At 44.1% G+C, this 19,999-nt stretch overlaps 1 protein-coding gene across 1 annotated transcript in view; it reads right to left on the bottom strand.

The window, feature by feature from the left end:
• B4GALNT2 (beta-1,4-N-acetyl-galactosaminyltransferase 2 (SID blood group)) overlaps positions 1 to 17,480 on the bottom strand; it is a 44,948-nt gene extending 27,468 nt beyond the window's left edge. The window contains exons 1-3 of the mRNA XM_063112631.1: positions 17,413 to 17,480; positions 5,134 to 5,328; positions 4,417 to 4,554 (exon numbers count right to left, since the gene is read on the bottom strand). Of these exons, the coding sequence (XP_062968701.1) occupies positions 4,417 to 4,554; positions 5,134 to 5,328; positions 17,413 to 17,426 (347 nt within the window). The 5' untranslated portion in view covers positions 17,427 to 17,480. The remainder of the gene's footprint in view (positions 1 to 4,416; positions 4,555 to 5,133; positions 5,329 to 17,412) is intronic.
• Positions 17,481 to 19,999: the final 2,519 nt, after the last annotated feature.

The following is a 19,999-nucleotide window of genomic DNA, read 5'->3' as shown; positions in this document are numbered from 1 at the left end:
CATCCTATGTGGATCCCCAGGTCATTCCTTCCCACATCAGACATGTGCCCTCTGGCAGAGGATAATAGATGTGGTCTTCAGGAGTTTTTGCTGGGTTACCTCACATAGCATATAAATTATGAAACATCTCCATTTTATACCCCAGAGAGTTGTATAGCTTATATAACACTTGACAGGAAGCCAAAGATTCTGGGTTATTCTTTAGCTGGAGACATCCTGCTAAGGGCAGTGCCAGCCTTCAAGGAACCCCTAATCGAAAGAAGGAAACAAGAGTCCCAGCCCTGGGAGCACCCAGTCTAAGGGAGGAGACATAGCCTCTGAATGCATAAAACTTCCAGTCTCATGGAGGACAGTGTAGCTCTCACAGAGCCCCTGGGCCGATAGGACAACTATAGTCCCACCCACAGGCTCCATCAATCAGATAGCAGTGTCAAGACACGAAGCTTAGCTAGGATTTGGGAATCCCTATAGACCTGTTGCTCTGGAAATTAATGCAAGGCAGTGATTTTCTACCTGATGGGCTGAGGCATGGGGAAAGGGAAATAAGAGGCTCTCTAAAAGGGTTTTCTCAAACTACACAATCCCTTCTACTACCCAGTCCCCTGCTTGGCATCCCTGGAGGAATCATTACTTGCTGTTACTGAGGACTCATTGAGTGGCTTATTACCCCAAGTGTGCTGGGACAAAAAAACTTTGGGGGAACAACTGATACAGGCCAATCAAGTTTGTACTTGCTGAGACAGGCAGGTTTCCAACTTGAAGATGCTAAATGAAACCCAGAGGAAGAGGGTGTGTTGGACAAAGAATGTGGAAGCAATCTTCTGTGATTGGTGTGCTTTGCTAAGAATGGGACTGGGAGGATCTGGGGCAGGGGCATGGTTAGCTGCTGAGAGTATCTGTGTCCACCCTCCCGGCCTGAGAGCCAGCTGGTCCCTATCAGCTGATACTTACCAGAGATGAGATGGCCTGAGCTGTGACAGCTTGGCATACACCTGTCTTCCCAGGTAAAAACCCAGGTATGAGTTCTAGCCATCCTACAAGCTCCAGACCTGCCCCAGTCCATCAAGAAGCCACAGAATTGTAATGGTTTGCAAAGGATTGGCATGAAGTGGCAGATGGAGCTTTTCTCTCCAAGTGTAGTTACGACTTGGGGGGCAGGGGTCCCTCAGACTGAAGGGGAAAAAGTGAAGGTCTTGAGCCCTTGAAGGGTTGGGGTAAGGAGAAAGACACCTTTATTCCCCGAGTGGAATCTTTCTTCCTGAGCATGGGGAAGTGAGTAAAAGGAAACTTGTCCCAGAGCTGGGGCCTCCTGAACACCCCTGAATTGGTGGCCAGAATGTTAGCTACTGCATGAATATTTGTGCCTCAGTGACTGGGCCCAGCCCTCTGTCCACTGGTAAACTTGGACACTTCGGGTGAAAGGGACTCATAAGGCAAAATCTTGTGTCCCCTTGCCTTCATCCAGGGACGGAGGACACGCAGTCCCTGACATATGTATGTGGTGGCATGCCGGAGCTGGCTTGTACTCGCTCATGAGAGCCAATTGTTGAATTTTCAGAAACTTTGCATGCCGGTTGCTAAAGACAGCCATTAACATAAAAATATATACACCAGAAATTAAATATAATGTAATAAAAACAAAGGTAATAAACACTCAAAACTCATCACTTCCTAGGTATACTATTATCTCTGTCTTTGAGGTTGTTTACATCTCCTGTATGTGTAGGGTAGAGATATTATACAATGGTGACCTACTGTGTATTTCTTCCCAACTCCAAATTCAGTGACAACACGTTGGAAGCTTGAAATCAGCCAGGGTGTGAGTATTTACACTATGGAAATTGTCAAACACTGCAAACCATATATAAACACAGCTACACACATACTCACACAAATATTCACCCCACTTCTAAAAACACAAATGGTAGTATACTGTACAAACTTTCTGCATCTTGCTTTTTTAACTTAATAAATAATAGGGTTCCTTCCCCATTACTGTATCTAGATCTACCGCATTCTGCTTAGTGCCCGAAGCTTTGTCCTTAGAACTGCTCCTCTTCCCTTTGCCCAGAGCCACACTTCATGTCATGCCCCATTATTTGTTCATTTCCTGACTGCCAGGCCCTGTAGAGATGTCAAGCCCAGTCCTGGAGGGGGATGGGGTGACCCAGACCCAAGCCCAGACACCAAAAACTAGAATGCTAGGCCACCTGTTCAGTGCCAGAGATACAGACAGGCTTTGAATGTTGCCTTCTTCTTGAATATTCCTTTCTCAGTTCTCAGAGCTGGAAGCTGCTCTCCCTCCTAAGACATACCATGTCACTCTAAGTACTATTAGAACCCCAAGCTTTGAACTCAACTGCCACACAATTTGCTGAATACATTCGATGACCACTGACTGACCACTTTCACTCAAATTTAACACTGGATACCGGCACTGTGTATAATCATGGCAGCATATGGAATGTCATGTGGAGAAGGGACGCTTGACCCTGGAGGTGGATGCACTGATTGTAAGCTCTCAATTATACTGTAAGCTCTTTGAGGGTGTTTCATCAGCCAAATGAGAAAGAGTTGAGGCACTGGGGGAAGCTGAACGTCTCCTGCCCGTCTGGCATGGGACCCAGTTCACATTCATCATTGCCGTTGTTGGGCTCTGTTTGCTGTCGTTCATACATGTATTGCCTGGCATTATCCCAAGAGAGCTGGGCCCTTCACCGGTGAGGAGGTGACAGTGAGAACGTGTCCAGGGCCTCCTCCAGCTCCTTAGGCTTCCTTGTTCCTTCTTATAATTCCTTATCATCAGTTCCTTCTTTTAATTCCTTCTGCCAGCTCCTTCGAGACCAATGCCCCTCCCAACAGTCAACGCCTCATGTCCTCTTAAACCTCCTCCACCCTCCCCAATCTCACCCTCTCCACCTCTTCAAACCCCTCTCCCTGGTCCCCCTTGCCCCAACAGGTGCCTCCTGCAACTTACACACCTGAGGTGTTCCCTGCTGGAGGACAGACACAAAAGCCATCTTCCTACACTTCTCTGTGCTTCTCTTCACACCATTTGCTGGTTCTACACATATTTATTGAGCCTTACTCTGTGTCAGCCACTGTGCCAGGTGCTTTGAGTCTCTGGCTACAGAGACCTCATGGAAGAGTGGCAAAGAGAGACCAGGGGAGGGACAAGCAGTAGGAACCGTCCCGGCAGGAGGCAGGCAGTGGGTGCTATGGGAGGACAGGCCCTGCCTGGGGCGAGAGCTTATCACATTGATTCATGGTTCTCTCTATACCTTTCTTATCTCCTCTGCTATCCTATAATCTCACCGAGAACAGGATAATCATGATGATGGTGACGATAAACGATTGTCATGACAACTACAAACCTGATACAGTTTTAAGTCCCTTCCATCTATCAACTCATTATATACTCACGATAACTCTAGGAGTTAGGTACTATTATTATCCCCACTTTCCAGAGGAGGCTGAGAACTTGCCTGAGGTCCCCTAGCTGGGACGTGGAGGACCTGAACGCAGGACCTGAATGCAGCCAGTCTGGCCCTCACGGCAGCACTGTTACCACTGAGCCCTGCTGCTCCTCACACAGCTAGGTGTGCCAGGGTTCAAATGCATGCCAGAGTCCCCTGTGTGTTCCACTGGCTTTCTGGCTTTTAACAACACCCCCTTCCTGTGCGTGCTCCCGTCTCTGTTCCGGGGAGCCTTACATTTGTAGGTAGTTGGGGGGGTAGTGGGAGATCCCAAAAATCAAACTCAGAGGGATCTGATTCGCCCTTTCTCTTCCTTTTAATTTATGACTTAAGCTTAGTCAACTGAGCACTGAGGCAGTGACCCAGGCACAGTTCATCACAGAGGCAACGACAACACGGGGACCCAATGGCTCTGAAGGCTGTCTAGCCCTTCAGTGCTCCCTCGGTTCTTGCCTGATTTTCCAGCCTGGTCATTCTTCTACCTATGGATTTGGTGAGGCCCCAGCATCCTTCCAACAAATTCTCTTTTGATATTAGCCAGCCAGAATCAAATTCTGCCCTTTTCAACCAGCAATCCCAGTTGATACACTCTGAGTGTTTATACCCCTTGTAATAATAATAATAATAAAGTGATACAGAGAGAGTCATAGCAATGATAGCAGACAGGACAGTATATTCTCAACATATAAATGAATAAAACACTGAAACTTGGTGATGACTACGATGTCACTTGCTACTGTGGCCTGGGTGCAGGGAGGCTGTGCCAAGGGAGATAACTGGTGCCTCAATTCCCATTCCTTGGTTTATTTTTAATAGTTCCTCCCAGGGACCTCTGCAGGAGAGAGAGTTCCTTCCTTTTTTCTTGGGACCCATGCCCTCAGGACACAGGGAAAGGTTTCACTCTGCCTCGACAGCCAGGAGCCCTCGTGGTGTGCATTACCTCCTCTGAAAGTGTTCAAACTCAGCCTGTCTCCTCGCTTTCACCGCTGGGAGGTCGCTCTGGCCATAGCCTTCCTGAAAGTTGTAACCTCCCCGCCATTTGCTGTCTTCACATTTGCACTGATTTTTCGGGAACAGCCTAAAACAAGCAAGAGGACTGTAAACATGGATTGGGTGGGTGGAATGGTAGGTGAGAGGGAAACTGAGGTCTGGTCCACTGTGTTGTTTACCATGAAAAACCTCCTTTCCCACATCCAGCTGGTCCCATTGGATTGAGACCCTGGAATCCCCAGCAGCAGCCCCTCACAGAGACACAGGGAGGGAGGGAAGGAGGAAGCAATAAAGGCTCAAGAGACCCCCTCTCTCGAATTATCCCCTGCACATAACTTCTTTAAACCTGAGAGCCACATGAAAGTCAGTGGCATGTCAGCCTCATAGAAGAGGAGGGCAGGGGACAGAAAGACAACCTTTTTCTTGTAGTTTTGATCAAATAGGCCCTCCAAAGTTTTAAGGGATTTTGCTGAGTGCTGTAGAGAACAGAGATTGTGCCCTACAGACCGGCCTTTCCCTGGTCCCCACAATTTGGAATCACTTATGCAATCAGCAAAGTTTCAGGAAGGCTGGGGAACTGTCTGTAATAGGGAAGGGTACATACACCCCAGGACAAGGAAGGAAGATGTCCAGACTAAGGCAGAAGAGAGAATACTCAGTATCTCACCAGATTCCATCGTAGCTGAAGAGGTTCCTGAGACGTTCCTCGGGTAGAAGTTTCAGCGTCTGGACATCTGGAGCAGGATACCAGGGACTGAGGCTGCTGAGCTTTGTTTGAAGGGGCACACTTCTGAACATAAACAAAACAATGCCAAGTCCCGTGATTAAGACTGACATCTTGAGGAGCCACAGCGATCTAGAACTGTTGGGACACAAGAGAACAAATTACATTAAAACCTTTTCTCTTGATTAGATAATAAATGGTTTGATGATGTGATGTACACGGGAATCTTAACTTGAGGAAAAATGTAAGTTAAACCTCTATTTTACACTGGTCACTAAAGTTGGTTTCTGATAAATAAAGGAGCAAAGAATCAAGTTGCAACTCAGAAAAACCACACAAATAAAAGGATAGGCAAAAGCAACCAGGAAGAAAAAGGTTTGTAATACTAACGTCAGCAGAGTCAAGACAAAAAGCAAACTATTAAACAGGACAAAAAGGACCACTTATAATGATCAAACGAATGATCTACAAAGCAGACACAGTGGTTATGAACTTTATTCACTAAACAGTAGCATTAAAGTATACAGAGCATTCCCTGCACTGGCCAGCAGCCAAAAAAAAAAAAAAAAAGAATATAAAGCAAAGAATGGCAGGATATGAAAGGAGAAGTATTAGAAACACAAGGGTAGTCCACAGACTCTTAACATGACCTCTCTGTCCTTAAAAGATCAAGTCTCAAAAATATATAAAGCAGTAGAGCAACAAAATGATAAAATACCTGTTCTGTGAAAGAGCTCTTAGAACAGTTACCAAAATTAGCCACATATTAGGACATAAGGAAAATGTAATATAAGGGCCAGCCCATGGCTCACTTGGGGAGAGTGTGGTGCTGATAACACGAAGGCCACGGGTTCGGATCCCTATATAGGGATGGCCGGTTAGCTCATTTGGGAGAGCGTGGTGCTGACAACACCAAGTCAAGGGTTCAGATCCCCTTACCAGTCATCTTTAAAACAAAACAAAACAAAACTGTAATACAGTAGAAATAATTCGTATCACGTATTCTGACAATGTAATTCAAATATAACCTAATAACAAGCCCCCTACCCAAAAATGTGGAAAATTTTAAAAGTTCTCCAAAGCGACTCTTGAATCAAGGACAATCAGAACAAGAATATAAAGATAATTTTAAAAACATACCACACTACAAAACATGCTAAAACTATACTGAAAGGAAACTTTGAAACTTTTTTTGCGTGTTTTTTTTTTGGTGGCTGGCCAGTACGGGAATCTGAACCCATGACCCTGGGGTTATAAGGCTGTGCTATAACCCACTGAGCTAACCAGCCAGCCCTGAAGCTTTAAATACATATTTCTAATCACAAAACACAAGCATTCGAGTAAGAAGTTGGAAAAAGGACAGCAAAACAAATCTAAGAAAAGCAGAAACAAAGACTTAATGCAAGTAAAAATTGGTGACTCAGAATAAAACTAAAATAGAGTCATAGCTTCATTGCTAAAGGAGGAGACAACTTTTGGGATAGTTGTATACTTTATAACCTCCCTTTTCTAAGAGGTTCCTCTTGACTCACACAGGTGACACCCACAAGTCTAGTGTGTATTATGTGTACTCTCCTGGTCATGGCTGATTGGACCAAGGGTGAACATCTTGTCTGAGCTGGGCCAATCAATCAGAATTTCCTTCTCAGGAACTGATCATTGGGAATCAAAGATATTTATCAGTTTATCCTGGTCCCCCAAACTGAGAAGAGAGGGGAGAAGGAGTAAAGGGGAGACTAGAAGAAGAGAGACAGAAAGAGAAGCCTAGATCTTGAATACCTGGATGAAAGGGATGACTTTCCAGAAAAATATAAATGACCTAAACAGATCTATAATGTGAAAATCACTGAGGAAGTTCTTAAAGGCATACACATTCCCTCTTTCAAAAAGTCCCAAATCCATATATTTCCCAAATAAACAACTCCAGCCTGGTTTATAAAAACAGCTTCATAGTGATGCAAATATAAGTACTTATGAATAATGATGTAAACATGCTAAATAAATATTAGCAAACAGAATGCAATGATATGTTAAATGAACAAGTCACCATTAATAAATGGAGTTATCTCTAGGAGTGCAAGGATAACTCAGTGGTATGCCATCTATTAATAAATTTCAGCAAGTGAAAATTCAGGTCAAGGGAAAAACCAGTGTGATTATATTGATAGATGATTTTAAAAGCATTTAATAAAATCCAATATCTGTTCTTAGTTTGTTAAACCTTCCCCATTTAAGAAAGGACCTAGAAGAAATGATACCACACTAATAATGAGTACCCCTAACACCTGGATCTTGGTTTCTAAATGTTACTCCCCTCTAAAGGAAACCAGAGCTCCTTGGAGAAATGGCTGATTATGGGTTTGGGGTGTGAAAGGGAGAAAGGGAGCTATCAAAAATGACCACAGTCAGGGCAAAAGAAAGAGGAGTCAGTTTAAAGGGACTTCTACAAACCGTGTTTGGGACAGTTGGAGCATCAACAAGAACGATGACTATAATTAATCATAACACACTGAATAAAATAAAGCCCATAAGTCTATTGATACTCCAACGGGGAAAATGCAAGGGGTGGGGGACAAAAGCTTATTAAAAATTTTATTTTAATTCTAGAAAGTTCCGAGCATATACAAAAAATAAAGAGAATAGTAAAATGAACTTCCACATACCTATCACCTACCTTCTACTCATGAACAAAATGAATTTATCTGTATTTTCACCTATTTCCCTCATTTCCCAAATCATTTTAAAGCAAATCTTGACATCATATGATTTCATTAGTAAATATTCTCATATATTTCTCTGAAGGATAATGTGGTAGTTTTGTACTCAATTTAACTGAGCTAGAACCACGTTTCCTGGAATTCTCTTCCCTGCATGATGCCAGGTTATGGATGACCACAAGAGAAATTTGCAAAGGCTTTGGGAGGCAGAAGCAGAGCCAGCAGTCACTGTGCTCTGAGGGTGTCCTTCTTTGGAAGAAGTGAGGGACAGCAGAGGGGCTGGCAAGTTCCATTCACTTCTTCCTCTTTTCATTCTGCATCCAGTACTCCTTCCCAGCTACTGGCCCTGCAATTTAATAACCCAATATCCCCTGACCAACAATATCCCTTGACTCACTACCAGAACTTCCTCTTTGAACTCAGTGTTGGTAGCCACAACCAACGACCTTTCATATACTTTTCCATCAACTCCTTTTGCAATTCCACTTCAGCAAATAGATGCTTCTAGATTCTTGCAAGTTCCAACTCACTCACCTGTAGCAAGGTTGGTTAGTGACTTTGATTTTTGTCGGACCTTTGCTTCCCCAGTTCATCCCACAATTGCATTAGTTCCTATGATAAACTTCCTATTCCATAATACTCATAGAAGTTCTGCTTTGCTTGAGACTTAACTGATACAGATAAGAACTCTTATACACACACACACACACACAGAGAGAGAGAGAGAGAGAGAAACATTACCATTATCACAGCTAAAAAACAATCATTCCTTAATATCATCAGATACCCACAGTGTTTCAATTTCCCCCATTTTCTTTTTCTTTCTTTTTAAGGACCAAATCAGGATCCAAAGAAGGTTCATACATTTGTTGATATGTCTCCTAAGTTTCTTTTCTGCATTTATTTTTCATTGCAATTTATTTGTGGAAGGAACTGTGCTGTTTATCCTATAGTTTAGATTTTCCACATCTAGATTTTGCTGATTTCCGCCCACTGGTGTCATGTTCCTTTGTCCCCTTTACTTTCCATAAACTGGTAGTTAGATCAAGAGGTTCAACCAGATGCAGGTTTGATTTTCTGACGAAACTACTTCACAGGTGATGGTGTATGCACCTCTGTGGGGGAGGCAGGACATATCTCATCATTTCTCTTTTTTTTGCAATATTAGCAGCCATTTAATGATGAATGCCCACATCAGCAGTTCAATCTTTTTGATCTCAGACTCCTTTATAAACTTTAGGGTTTTTGTTTTGGCAGCTGGCTGGTATGGGGATCAAAACCCGTGACCTTGGTGTTACAAGGCTGTGCTCTAACCAACTGAGCTAACTGGCCAGCCCCTCCTTTATAATCTTAAAAATTATTGAGGACCCCCAAAGAGCTTTTGTTTTTGTGGGTTATATCTATCAATAATTACCATTTTGGATATTAAAATTGAGGAATTTAGCATTTATTTACTCATTGAAAAGTAAAAATAATAAACCCATTACATGTTAACACAAATAACATATTTTTATTAAAAATAACTACATGCTTCAAAACAAAAAATAAGGAGAAAGTGGCATTACTTTACATTTTTGCTTATCTAATGTCTAACCTAATAAAAGACAACTGGAGCTGGCCGGTTAGCTTAGTTGATTAGAGCATGGTGTTATAACACCAAGGTCAAGGGTTCCCATCCCCATACCACCAGCAGCCAGAAACCCCCCCCCAAACAAACAAAAGATAACTGAATTCTCATATTTATTTCTGTATTCAATCTGTTGTATTATGTTGTTTGTTGGAGTATATAAGGAAAATATGTCCTCACACAGATATGCAATTGGAAAAGAGAGAAATATTTTAATGGCTTTTTCAGATAATTGTGAATATTCATCTTTGATACTATGCCAAAAGTCAAGAAAAGGTAAGTTTCCCAGAGGTTAGTTGTGATGTGAAACCTGAAACCATATCAATGAGTTTTTGTACTGTTACATTAAAATCCACTGGTAATACTATACTTTGAATAAACATTTTATCCATGCATGATTTTACAACATCATGCACATTGGTGGAAAATATTGGTTCATTGAGTTATGCAGATCTCCCAAATTTTGATACCTTTCATAATGCAGTATCAAGAATTGAAATTCATTAATATCAACACAAGTCCCATGAGAGAAATCTTTAAATATCGAGAAGCTGTCAAACTCATGGTGGTGAACAGAAGTTTTGCAAAGTTTTAATTTTGTTGAAAGCTTCTATTTTAGCACTGGCAACAAATACTGCCAGTTGTTTTCTTGAAGTGACAGAATTATTTGGTCCATATTTTTGGTTCATATCTACCAGATGCATAAGTCTGAATAATCACAATTTATCAGTCATTCTTTCAAGTAAAAAAGGTTTCCATCATAAAAGCACCAAAGGGGCTGGCTGGTTATCTCAGTGGTCAAAGCATAGCCTTGTAACACCAAGGTTAGGGATTCAGATCCCTAACTGGCCAGCCGCAAAAAAACAAAAAAGCGCAACGCACAAGTGCTTTTTCTTGAGACAACAGCCATTGTATTTGGGAAAGCAGGAGGCTGCATGCACCACATAAAAAAGGAGTTAAAGTTGGGATTTTATAAAATCAATAGTTTTTACTGTTTCAGCAAGGATATTCTGCTGGTGAACTGGCTTTTTAAAATTTCTTTTCATGGGCAACCAAAGGAAGAATAAACAAATGGGATAATATCAAACTAAAAAGCTTCTGCACAGCAAAAGAAACAATTAACAGAATTAAAAGACAACTAACAGAGTGGGAGAAAATATCTGCAAAATATACATCTGACACAGGGTTAATATCCAGAATATACAAGGAACTGAAACAACTTTACAACAACAACAAAATAACCCAATATAAAAAATGGGCAAAGGAGCTAAATAAGCATTTCTCAAAGGAAGATATACTAATGGCCAACAGACACATGAAAAAATGCTCAACATCACTCAGCATTCAGGAAATGCAAATCAAAACCACATTGAGATACCATCTCACCCCAGTTAGGATGGCTAAAATCCAAAAGACTCTGAACGATAAATGCTGGTGAGGTTGCGGAGAAAAAGGAACTCTCATACACTGTTGGTGGGACTGCAAAATGGTGCAGCTTCTATGGAAAATGGTATGGAGGTTCCTCAAACAATTGCAGATAGATCTACCATATGACCCAGCTATCCCACTGCTGGGAATATACCCAGAGGAATGGAAATCATCAAGTCGAAGGAATACCTGTTCTCCAGTGTTCATTGCAGCACGATTTACAATAGCTAAGAGTTGGAACCAGCCCAAATGTCCATCATCAGATGCGTGGATACGGAAAATGTGGTACATTTACACAATGGAATACTACTCAGCTATAAAAACGAATGAAATACTGCCATTTGCAACAACATGGATGGACCTTGAGAGAATTATATTAAGTGAAACAAGTCAGGCACAGAAAGAGAAATATCACATGTCCTCACTTATTTGTGGGAGCTAAAAATAAATAAATAAATACACAAATAAACTGGGGAAGGGAGGGAAGAAGACACAACAATCACAATTCCTTGAAGTTGTTACGACAAGCGAACAGATATGAGGTTGCTGGGAGGGAGGGGGAAGGGGGGGGGAGGAAAGTTTCAGTAATGGGCCACAATAATCAACCACATTGTATATTGATAAAATAAAATAAATTTTTTAAAAAAAATTTCTTTTCACTGTGGGTGGGTGGTGGTGAAGCATACAACCACCACTAGTTCAGTTTTATGCTGCCGCCTTAATTCAACCTAAGGCACCAGCAGTTTTGCCCACACTGCCTTTGCATCCTCAGCATGAATGTCAGATAGTTTTGACTTTGCAGACCCCCTCAAAGTGTCACTGGGCCCCTCAAAAGTCTGTGGACCACAACTTGAGAACCACAGCTCTAGTGCATTCTCTCATAGGGTTGTCAGGGGTTTTCTTCTCTATTTTTAGAAGCTCTTTATGTAGGTATGGAGATAGTCGCCTGTCATCTGTGATGTAAGTTACAAAGATTTCTTTTCCAGTTTGTCACTTGTCATTTTTCTTTTTACACTTTTTTTTTTTTTTTTGGTGGCTGGCTAGTACAGGGATCGAACCCTTCTTGGTATTATCAGCACCACTTTCTAACCAACTGAGTAATAGGCCATCCTTTTTTACATTTTTAAATTGTGGTAATAAACACATAACATAAAACATACCATCTTAATCATTTCTAAGCATATAGTTCAATATATTCACATTGGTGAGAAACTATTAGATTTTAGTAGGGTAGCTAGTTACAAATTATTAGAAATTAATAATAATTATAGTTATATAAAGACCATTTAGTATGCTCTAGACCCTCTGCCAAGAGCCTTGTGTGTATTACCTCATCTAATTCTTATAAGAACATAAAGAAAGAGGGTCTTTTACTCCATCCAATTAACAGATGAGATAGCTGAGGCTTGAAGAAGAAAAGTAACCTGCTCGCTTGGTTGGTGATGGATGCAAGATTCAAAACCAGACCACACTTTTAGCCACTACATACAGTTTTCTATAAGCCAACAACAATAACTCAGAAAACATAAAGAAGAGATCTAATTAAAATTAAAAATACAACATAAAATGACCCAGGCAGGTAGATACTTAAGAAGAGTAAGTAGCATGCGAACTATATGACAGATGGACTCTTAATGTGGCCCCATGATCCTGGCCTCCTGGTCCTATATGGACACAGCAAAAAATTCTTGCTGTTCAGCGTCAAAATGTGCCTGTCATTTATATCAATTGACATTTCCTGAAATCATGCAGTCTTGAGTTATAAATTTTCTTCAAATCTATTCCCATGCCAGAATCTTATTAATACTTACATATAAGACATTTAGAGAGATTAAATACCAAAATACCCAGACCAATATTTGCATATTTTTAGTTTCACACAGAACTGAAATCCCAGGAACTAGGAATGCTCTAGTCCTTGTGTGGTTTATTCCTGCAGTCATTTCAAACATTGAAAGTAGGACCTATATGGTTATTTGCCCGCTCACTTTACGTTCACCTCTGCTGCGTTTGTACCAGCATCCATCTCGTTTGTGCAAATGTGGTTTTAAAGCAGGTCTCACAGTGATCCTTTAATATCTGCCCATAAATCTCATTCCGTGCTGTTATGGACCTCTGTTTTGAAAATCTATATTGTACGGAAGCACGTGTCTTTAATGCTTACATTTTGACTTGCAACTTAACAGGGAGGGCCTGAAAAGAATCAGAAGGAACAATTAAATATTTTTAGTAAAATGTGGCCTTTGTCTTGTGCAAACATATAGCCTACGCCCTTTAATTTAGTAAATATTTTTATAAAGTAGTGATGCTTTGTTATCACAGTGTCTTAGTCTATTATGTGCTGCTAATGACAGACTACCTGAGACCAGGAAATTTATTTATTTATTTATTTATAAAAGATGACCGGTAAGGGAATCTTAACCCTTGACTCGGTGTTGTCAGCACCACGCTCTCCCAAGTGAGCTAACCTGCCATCCCTATATAGGGATCCGAACCCGTGGCCTTGGTGTTATCAGCACCACACTCTCCCAAGTGAGCCACGGGTCAGCCCTAGAGACTGGGAAATTTACAATGAACAGAAATTTATTTGGCTCATGGTTCTGGAGGCTGAGAAGTTCAAAACTGAGGGATGCACCTATGAGGTCCTTCTTGCTGTGACATCCCATAGCAGAAGGGCAAGAAAGTACACTCAAGAGAGAAAGCAGGAGGAGGCTGAACTTGTCCTTTTAAAAGGAGCCCACACCCATAATAACAAAGCACTCTCATGATAACAGCATTACTCTATTCATGAGGGCACGGCCTCCAAAAGACGACTCACAAGTCAGTCAATTACGACAAGCTTAGAGAGATCACACAGAGATCCACTGAAAAGCCCAGTGAGTTCCTAACCTGCCTCTCTGAGGCTTTACATGAATACACACGTATAGACCCAAACTCCCCTGCACGCATGGCCCTCTTACACTCATCTCATTACCCAATCAGCCCCTGATATTCAAAAACTGTAAAAGAGATCAGGCCAAATACCAGCTCCTGGCTAATGCCATCCAAGGCTCACATACTGCAAAGCCGGCTACCTCAAGGGGCAAGCCACCCGGGAACTGCTTCAAATGCGGTCAACCGAGCCACTCAGTACCTGTTGTAACCTGTCTTCACTGCAAACGGCCAGGTCACTGGGGGATTGACTGTGCCACTCACCAGAGAGGGAGTGGCCCAGTCCCCAACCTACAGCCTTTGGCTTCACGGCCATCCCTACAGGAGCTTCTCCGTTTTGCCCAGGAGGAGGACTGACAATGCCCAGGGCCTGAGGCCCCCATGGAGATCACCACACAGGAGCCCAGGGTAACTCGCCTTGAGGCAGGAACGTATGCAGGCTTTCACCAACCAAAAGGTCGCCGAATTGTCCCTGCAAGTAGGCTTTCAGCCCCTCAGAATCAGTGACCCTTCCCTGGAGGAATACAGCCTCCCCACACAAAATCAATACCCCGCCACCTCAATCTTTTATTTTTCCCATATTTTCATCCATCTCCAGCAGGAAATAGCTTCAGAAGAATGAGACCTCTGCCCTTTTCCCCTTTTTCCTATACTTAAAAGGCAGGAATAATAGATCTGCAACATAACCAGCGCCACTTTAGACAAGCCCAAGTACACAATGGCACCGCCCACCTCCTCCCCTCTCCTCCCCCCTTCCCTTTACGAGAAGCCTCGTGACTTAAACAGAAACCCCTTTTGCCTCCGCAAGGACGCAGTTCTCCACCCCAATCCACATTAGCATAATGACCCTACTTGATGGTATCAGCCAGCCCTTGGTGCCGACATACCAATATAAGCTCTACCCCCACACCTGGTGCTGTCCCCTTTCCAGGGCAGCCCCGGGCTGCCTGCTACTTTGAGCACAGCCCAGCAGATCTTCTTCCTTTAATAAAGCTTGAACGGTACCCAGCATCTCGGCTCACTTTCTTCCAATAACCAAAAAGATTTGGTGAGATTGTGGGCAAAAGTGATACATACACACTGCTTCTGGATATTTTAGCCAGGAATTTTTGGTTGCAAGTAACAGAAACCTATTTAAATTATACATATAATAATTACAAAGTATTATATAATTCTATTTGGGGGTGGCAGCTGGCCAGTATTATATAAGTATATAATAACTATGAATTGTTTCACAATACAAGGAGTACAGATAATATCAACTTTAGTTTTTGAACTAAATTAAAATTATATATACTTTTAATTAATTGTCTTTTTTTTAAAAAAGTTTGTGATTTTAATTTAATTTTTTTAGTGGCTGGCCAGTCTGGGGATCTGAGCCCTTGACTTTGGTGTTGTCAGTACCATGCTCTACTAACTGCCAGCTTGTTAATTGTCTTAAAAATAGGAGAAAGAAACAAGAAAATAAAAATTATTACCGATTATTAGGTGATTGTTACCAAAAAATAATTCTGTTCCAGAGAGGAGGGAGTTAGTGTTAAAAATGCAGCTAAAGCAGTACTTAGAGAGAAATTTATGACTACACAGAAGTTAATTTGAAGAACTCATTAAGGAATGTGGGGTGAGAGATGCTGGGGAGGAAGAATGCTTGAATGAAAGAGACAGGGACATTCCAACTGCTAATGATAACAAATACGCCGGGGCCACTTCTCCAAGAGGTCTGGACAGTTGTATTCGCAGCACCTATTACAATGCCTAGCACATCATGGGATCATCAAACATTTGTTAAATACTATAATAAAATGTCCCAAACAATCTAAAAGCATAGACTTTAGCCTCAGGGGAAGCTGAATTACAAACTGCTCTTTCCTTCCAGTGAGCTCCTTGGGCAACTTCCTTCCTTGATTTCCAGAACTGAAAAGTGAAGATAGAGTAGTACATTCTTCCAAGGGTGCTGCTGTGACCACTGATGGTACAATCTAGAACATGGCCTACACGTAATAAATGAGTGCTCCATAGGGAGTTGTGGAGTATCCATAAAGCAAATGCATTTCACAGGGCCTGGTTTTCCAAAGCCTTGCGCTTTCAAATATTAACCTTGCAAAGGACAGGAAATTTTCCCCTGGCTATAGTCTCTGTTGTAAGAAAAAGAATTGCAACACAGCAAGGTTGCTGGCTCAAAGACAGACAGGTTACTGATTGATATTACTGGGAAATTCCTGTAAGAAGAGAATGTTTGCTACCATCAAGCTTTTGTTGGTGGATCAACTTCACTTCTCCAAAATTGCATTATGGAAGGTCACCTTGTTTGTTTTACTGAATGTTATCAGCTTCTATTGTTAAAATTGTTAAACTGTACTTAGCAAAAACTTCATCTGTGTTCTCTTCCTGTAATTTCCTGGTCTGGAGAATTCATGCGGGAAGAGAACCCCAATTGCGGGTTAATTTCCTAAATGGAAGGAATGCCTCTATCTTGAGGGTTCTGGGAGATTAACCCCTTTTCTGGGCTTCTCACTGCTCAGAAGAGATGGGCTTTGAGTAATCTTTGGTGGCTCCGTCACCCAGGGAAAAAGGGGTGACAAATCCGTGAGAGGCAAAGCAACAGGGAATGAAATGAACGGAATTTAACAATCAACTTACGTTTTTTAAGTTTACTGCATGACACTGTAATGATTTCCTGGGTTGATAAGGTGAATTGGGGTGAACGTCAGAGGGACAAAGTCAAAAACCCCAGGAAGAAACGCTGTTCCCAAAGTCACGCATGCCAGGAGCCTTAAGATGACAGAGACAAAAACCTGAAGAACAAAAGTCACCCGTGGGGTGAGTTCCTTGTCGGTGTTTGAAGGATTGCTCAAGGTTTGAACAACACAAAGAAAATAAATTTGGGGATAAAAGAGCACAAAGTGTATTTCTGATCCTTCTTAGTAGTTTATTAAAAATTAATTTAGACTTCCGAGTCTATTTTCCCCCGATAATGATCACTTATCGCGGGGCCACAGAACTCCGCTTCGCGGCCGTGCGCCTGCACAGGAAAAGCGACTTGTTCCAAGTCCCTCCCCCCCTGCGAGCCGTTTTCAGAAGCTGCAACCCCCGACTGCCGAGAGCGCGCGGCCCCGCGCCCGGAGACCCACGTCGCCCTGACCGCGGCCCCAACCCTGGTCAGTGCCTCCGGGTTCCAAGCCGCGAGTCCCGAATCCCACGCTAGGAAGTCCCCGCGACACGTTCCCGGCCACGAGCGGCAACCTCCACGTCGAATTTTCCCACGGAAAAACCAGCGTTCCCTGTTCCTGCGGGCGCAGCGTTTGGGACCTAACGGGAGCCTCCCAACAGCGTCTGCACGCTCAGTCCGCTCACCGCTGCCGCCACCTACGCGGGGGACGGGATGAACTTTATTTAGACACCAACCGCCCGCTCCCTTGGCCCTGGCGTCTGCGGAGACTGCAGACCCGGCGCGAGGGCGCGCCCGGCTGGAGAAGTTGGAACCCCTACTTTTCCTCCGCCCCGGGGACACTCACTCACCTGCACGAAGTCATCCCGAATCCCGGCGCCCTCGGGCAGCCCGAGCTCGCTAGCCCTGACACCGACCCGACCCGGGCTGATTCTCGGGGAGCAGGGTAAGTGGAGGAAACGGTGAGAGCTTGGGGCGGTCCCTGCCCACGTCACCTACCCCCCGCCCACGTCCTAGGTCCTTCTGCTTGCCAGTTCGGCGCCGGCGCTTCCGAGCACCTTTGTGGTTTGGGGGGGCCACCCGGCATAGCAGCGCACAAACCCACTGCCCACGCCCAGAACTTCAGAAGGTGACAGTAATGACCACCGCCCCTGCTTATGGTACTTATTACGTAAGTAGTGGGCTTGGCGCTAAACGCTTTATGTACGTGTCATTTATTCGTCACAACAGCCTTGCGAAGGGAGTACAGTTATTAGTCCCACTTTTCAGACGAGGAAACTGAGGCAAATGGGGTTAACTAGCTAATAAGTGGAGGAGCTGGGATTCCCGCCTAGTCTGGGTGACCCTGAGGCCCGCGAGTCGAGCATTTCCTGTGTTTGGGATTCGGAGCTGAGAATACAGGACGCCTCGGCTAGACCCCAGGCCGGCCAGACTCCACCGCGTGGGTGGTCCGAGTAGGTAGTGGGGGGCCTGTCTGTTTGGCACCGCGTGCATTCCGCTTTTTTCCCAAACCTCGGGTTGGAAAGGGGCTGGACGAGGCTGCGCAGGGAGCATGGTCCCGTCCCCACACCCTCCATCCCAGACCAGGAGCGAGCGGCGCGCCCCGCGATTCTCTTCGGGCTGCCGGGTCATCCTCTCCGGGTTGACCCGGAGTTAACCCGAGCGCACCCTGGCGAGCGCGGGGGTCCGTCTCCCGCGCTTCTCTCCTGACCTCCCGTCTCTGTCTTGGACCTCCTTTTCCTTCTTCTGGGCCAGTAATCGAACTTCTCTCCCCACCTTACAGAGAGACACAATCCTCGCGCCCACCCCTAGTCTCCCTACTGTTACCAGATTCAGATCCAGGCTCTTGGTCTATCCGTGAAAAGAAAGATCTTTTCACAGGACCAGCCAAAGGAAAGGAGGAGAGGGACAGAGAAACATAATAGGGCTTTATTACCAAGCAAAGGTACACATCAAGGAAGTGCGCGGGCATCTCCGCCAGAGAGAGACGCACGCGCCCCCGACCCTCTCCTTCCTCTCTGTCCCACGTGGAAACTCCTAATGGCCGGGTGCTCTGCCCCTCCTGTTCCGCCTAGTGCGCTAGTGCTGGCCGATGCCGTCTGAATACCCTGGAGCAGCCTCCCTGGGGCGTGGCCCTCACTACCTCAGCTAGGCTGCGTCCATGCGCCCACCAACCTCACGTCCTCGCTTGCAGCTCACACGGGGGTTCGCCAAATTCAGCCTTTGCCCCGCCTCCACCCCCCGCTTCACCCCCCCCACCGGAACTGCCCTGGCAAAGGTCGGCGGGGTGGAGGATGAGGAAGAAAGCTGGAGAGGGGTCAAATCCCTGTAACAGGGACCTGTATGCCCACTTAATGCCTCTGTGCCTGAAAGAATGAGTCGTGAATTTCAGATGCAATTAGCATTTGCATCGCCGTTTTCGTAAGCCAGTCGTGATGCTCGGCGGCTTCCAATACATCTCAAGTGTGACTGTATTTACCATAACCCAGCTAAGTCACAAACGTAAGAATTTTCTAAGTAGACACAGAGGCATGCAAAATGCTTGCAAGGGGGCTGTGTTTCTATGTGTGTGCAACGTTCACCCAATTGTACCCTGCTGGGTCTCAAAAAAGGATTTAAGGTAAGGAGACATAATATACAAGGTAGTGTAAATAAAAGAGAAAAATGACGATACATAAATTAACCAAGTGAGTCTGGAAAGAGAGTAGAAAGAAATGTCCTAGTGCTCTACAGCCTTGGTGCAGGTGAGTCAAATTCAGCTCTGAGCTTCTCAGCAGCCAGCAGAAAATATACCCTGCCAGAAGGGACTTGTGAAATAGCAATTGCAGATAACTGTTTCCTAGCTCTGGACCGAAAAAGGGATGTTATCCTCTGACAAGACCAACCAGCAAGATGTTGTACTGACCATAGATACCTTAGTGTTCGTTGCTTACAAAGTGCTTTCACGTACATTATCCTCCTCCTTTCAACCCTTGTAGTGATGTTGTCAGACACTTTGCAGACATGCAGACCAAGCAAGTCTGTGAGAGATTTCACGACTTGTTCAAACATTTGTGGTCAGTGACCAGGCTAGGACTTGCATCCAGGAGTTCTGTCTCTAAAGCCAGTGCTGGCTCCCCTACACTCCCTGCATCTCGGCTCTGTCTAAATAGGAAAGCTCTTCCCCATCAGCTCTTCTTGTGACTTGAAAGGGGGTAAAGGGGTTGTTAATTCACCCATAACTTCTGACACAGAAGTGCTGTGATCTATGATGTTGGTTCCAAGGTGAATTCTCTGTGGTTGCTAAGTGTTTTTTCCCGTTCTGGGGATGATTGGCATGAAAGGAGAGTTAGCCAAGTAAGGGTGTGTTTGCTCTTTTTAAGCTTGGTCAGGAGTTCTAGACCAGTTCATGGCAGAGCCAAGCTGTGGTCCCTGGGTAGCTAGACCCACAGCCAAGCA

The sequence above is a fragment of the Cynocephalus volans genome, chromosome 10, assembly GCF_027409185.1.
Source record: "Cynocephalus volans isolate mCynVol1 chromosome 10, mCynVol1.pri, whole genome shotgun sequence".
NCBI lineage: Eukaryota > Metazoa > Chordata > Mammalia > Dermoptera > Cynocephalidae > Cynocephalus > Cynocephalus volans.
The sequence above is the reverse complement of the archived record's forward strand: the minus strand, read 5'-3'. Positions and strand labels throughout refer to the sequence as shown.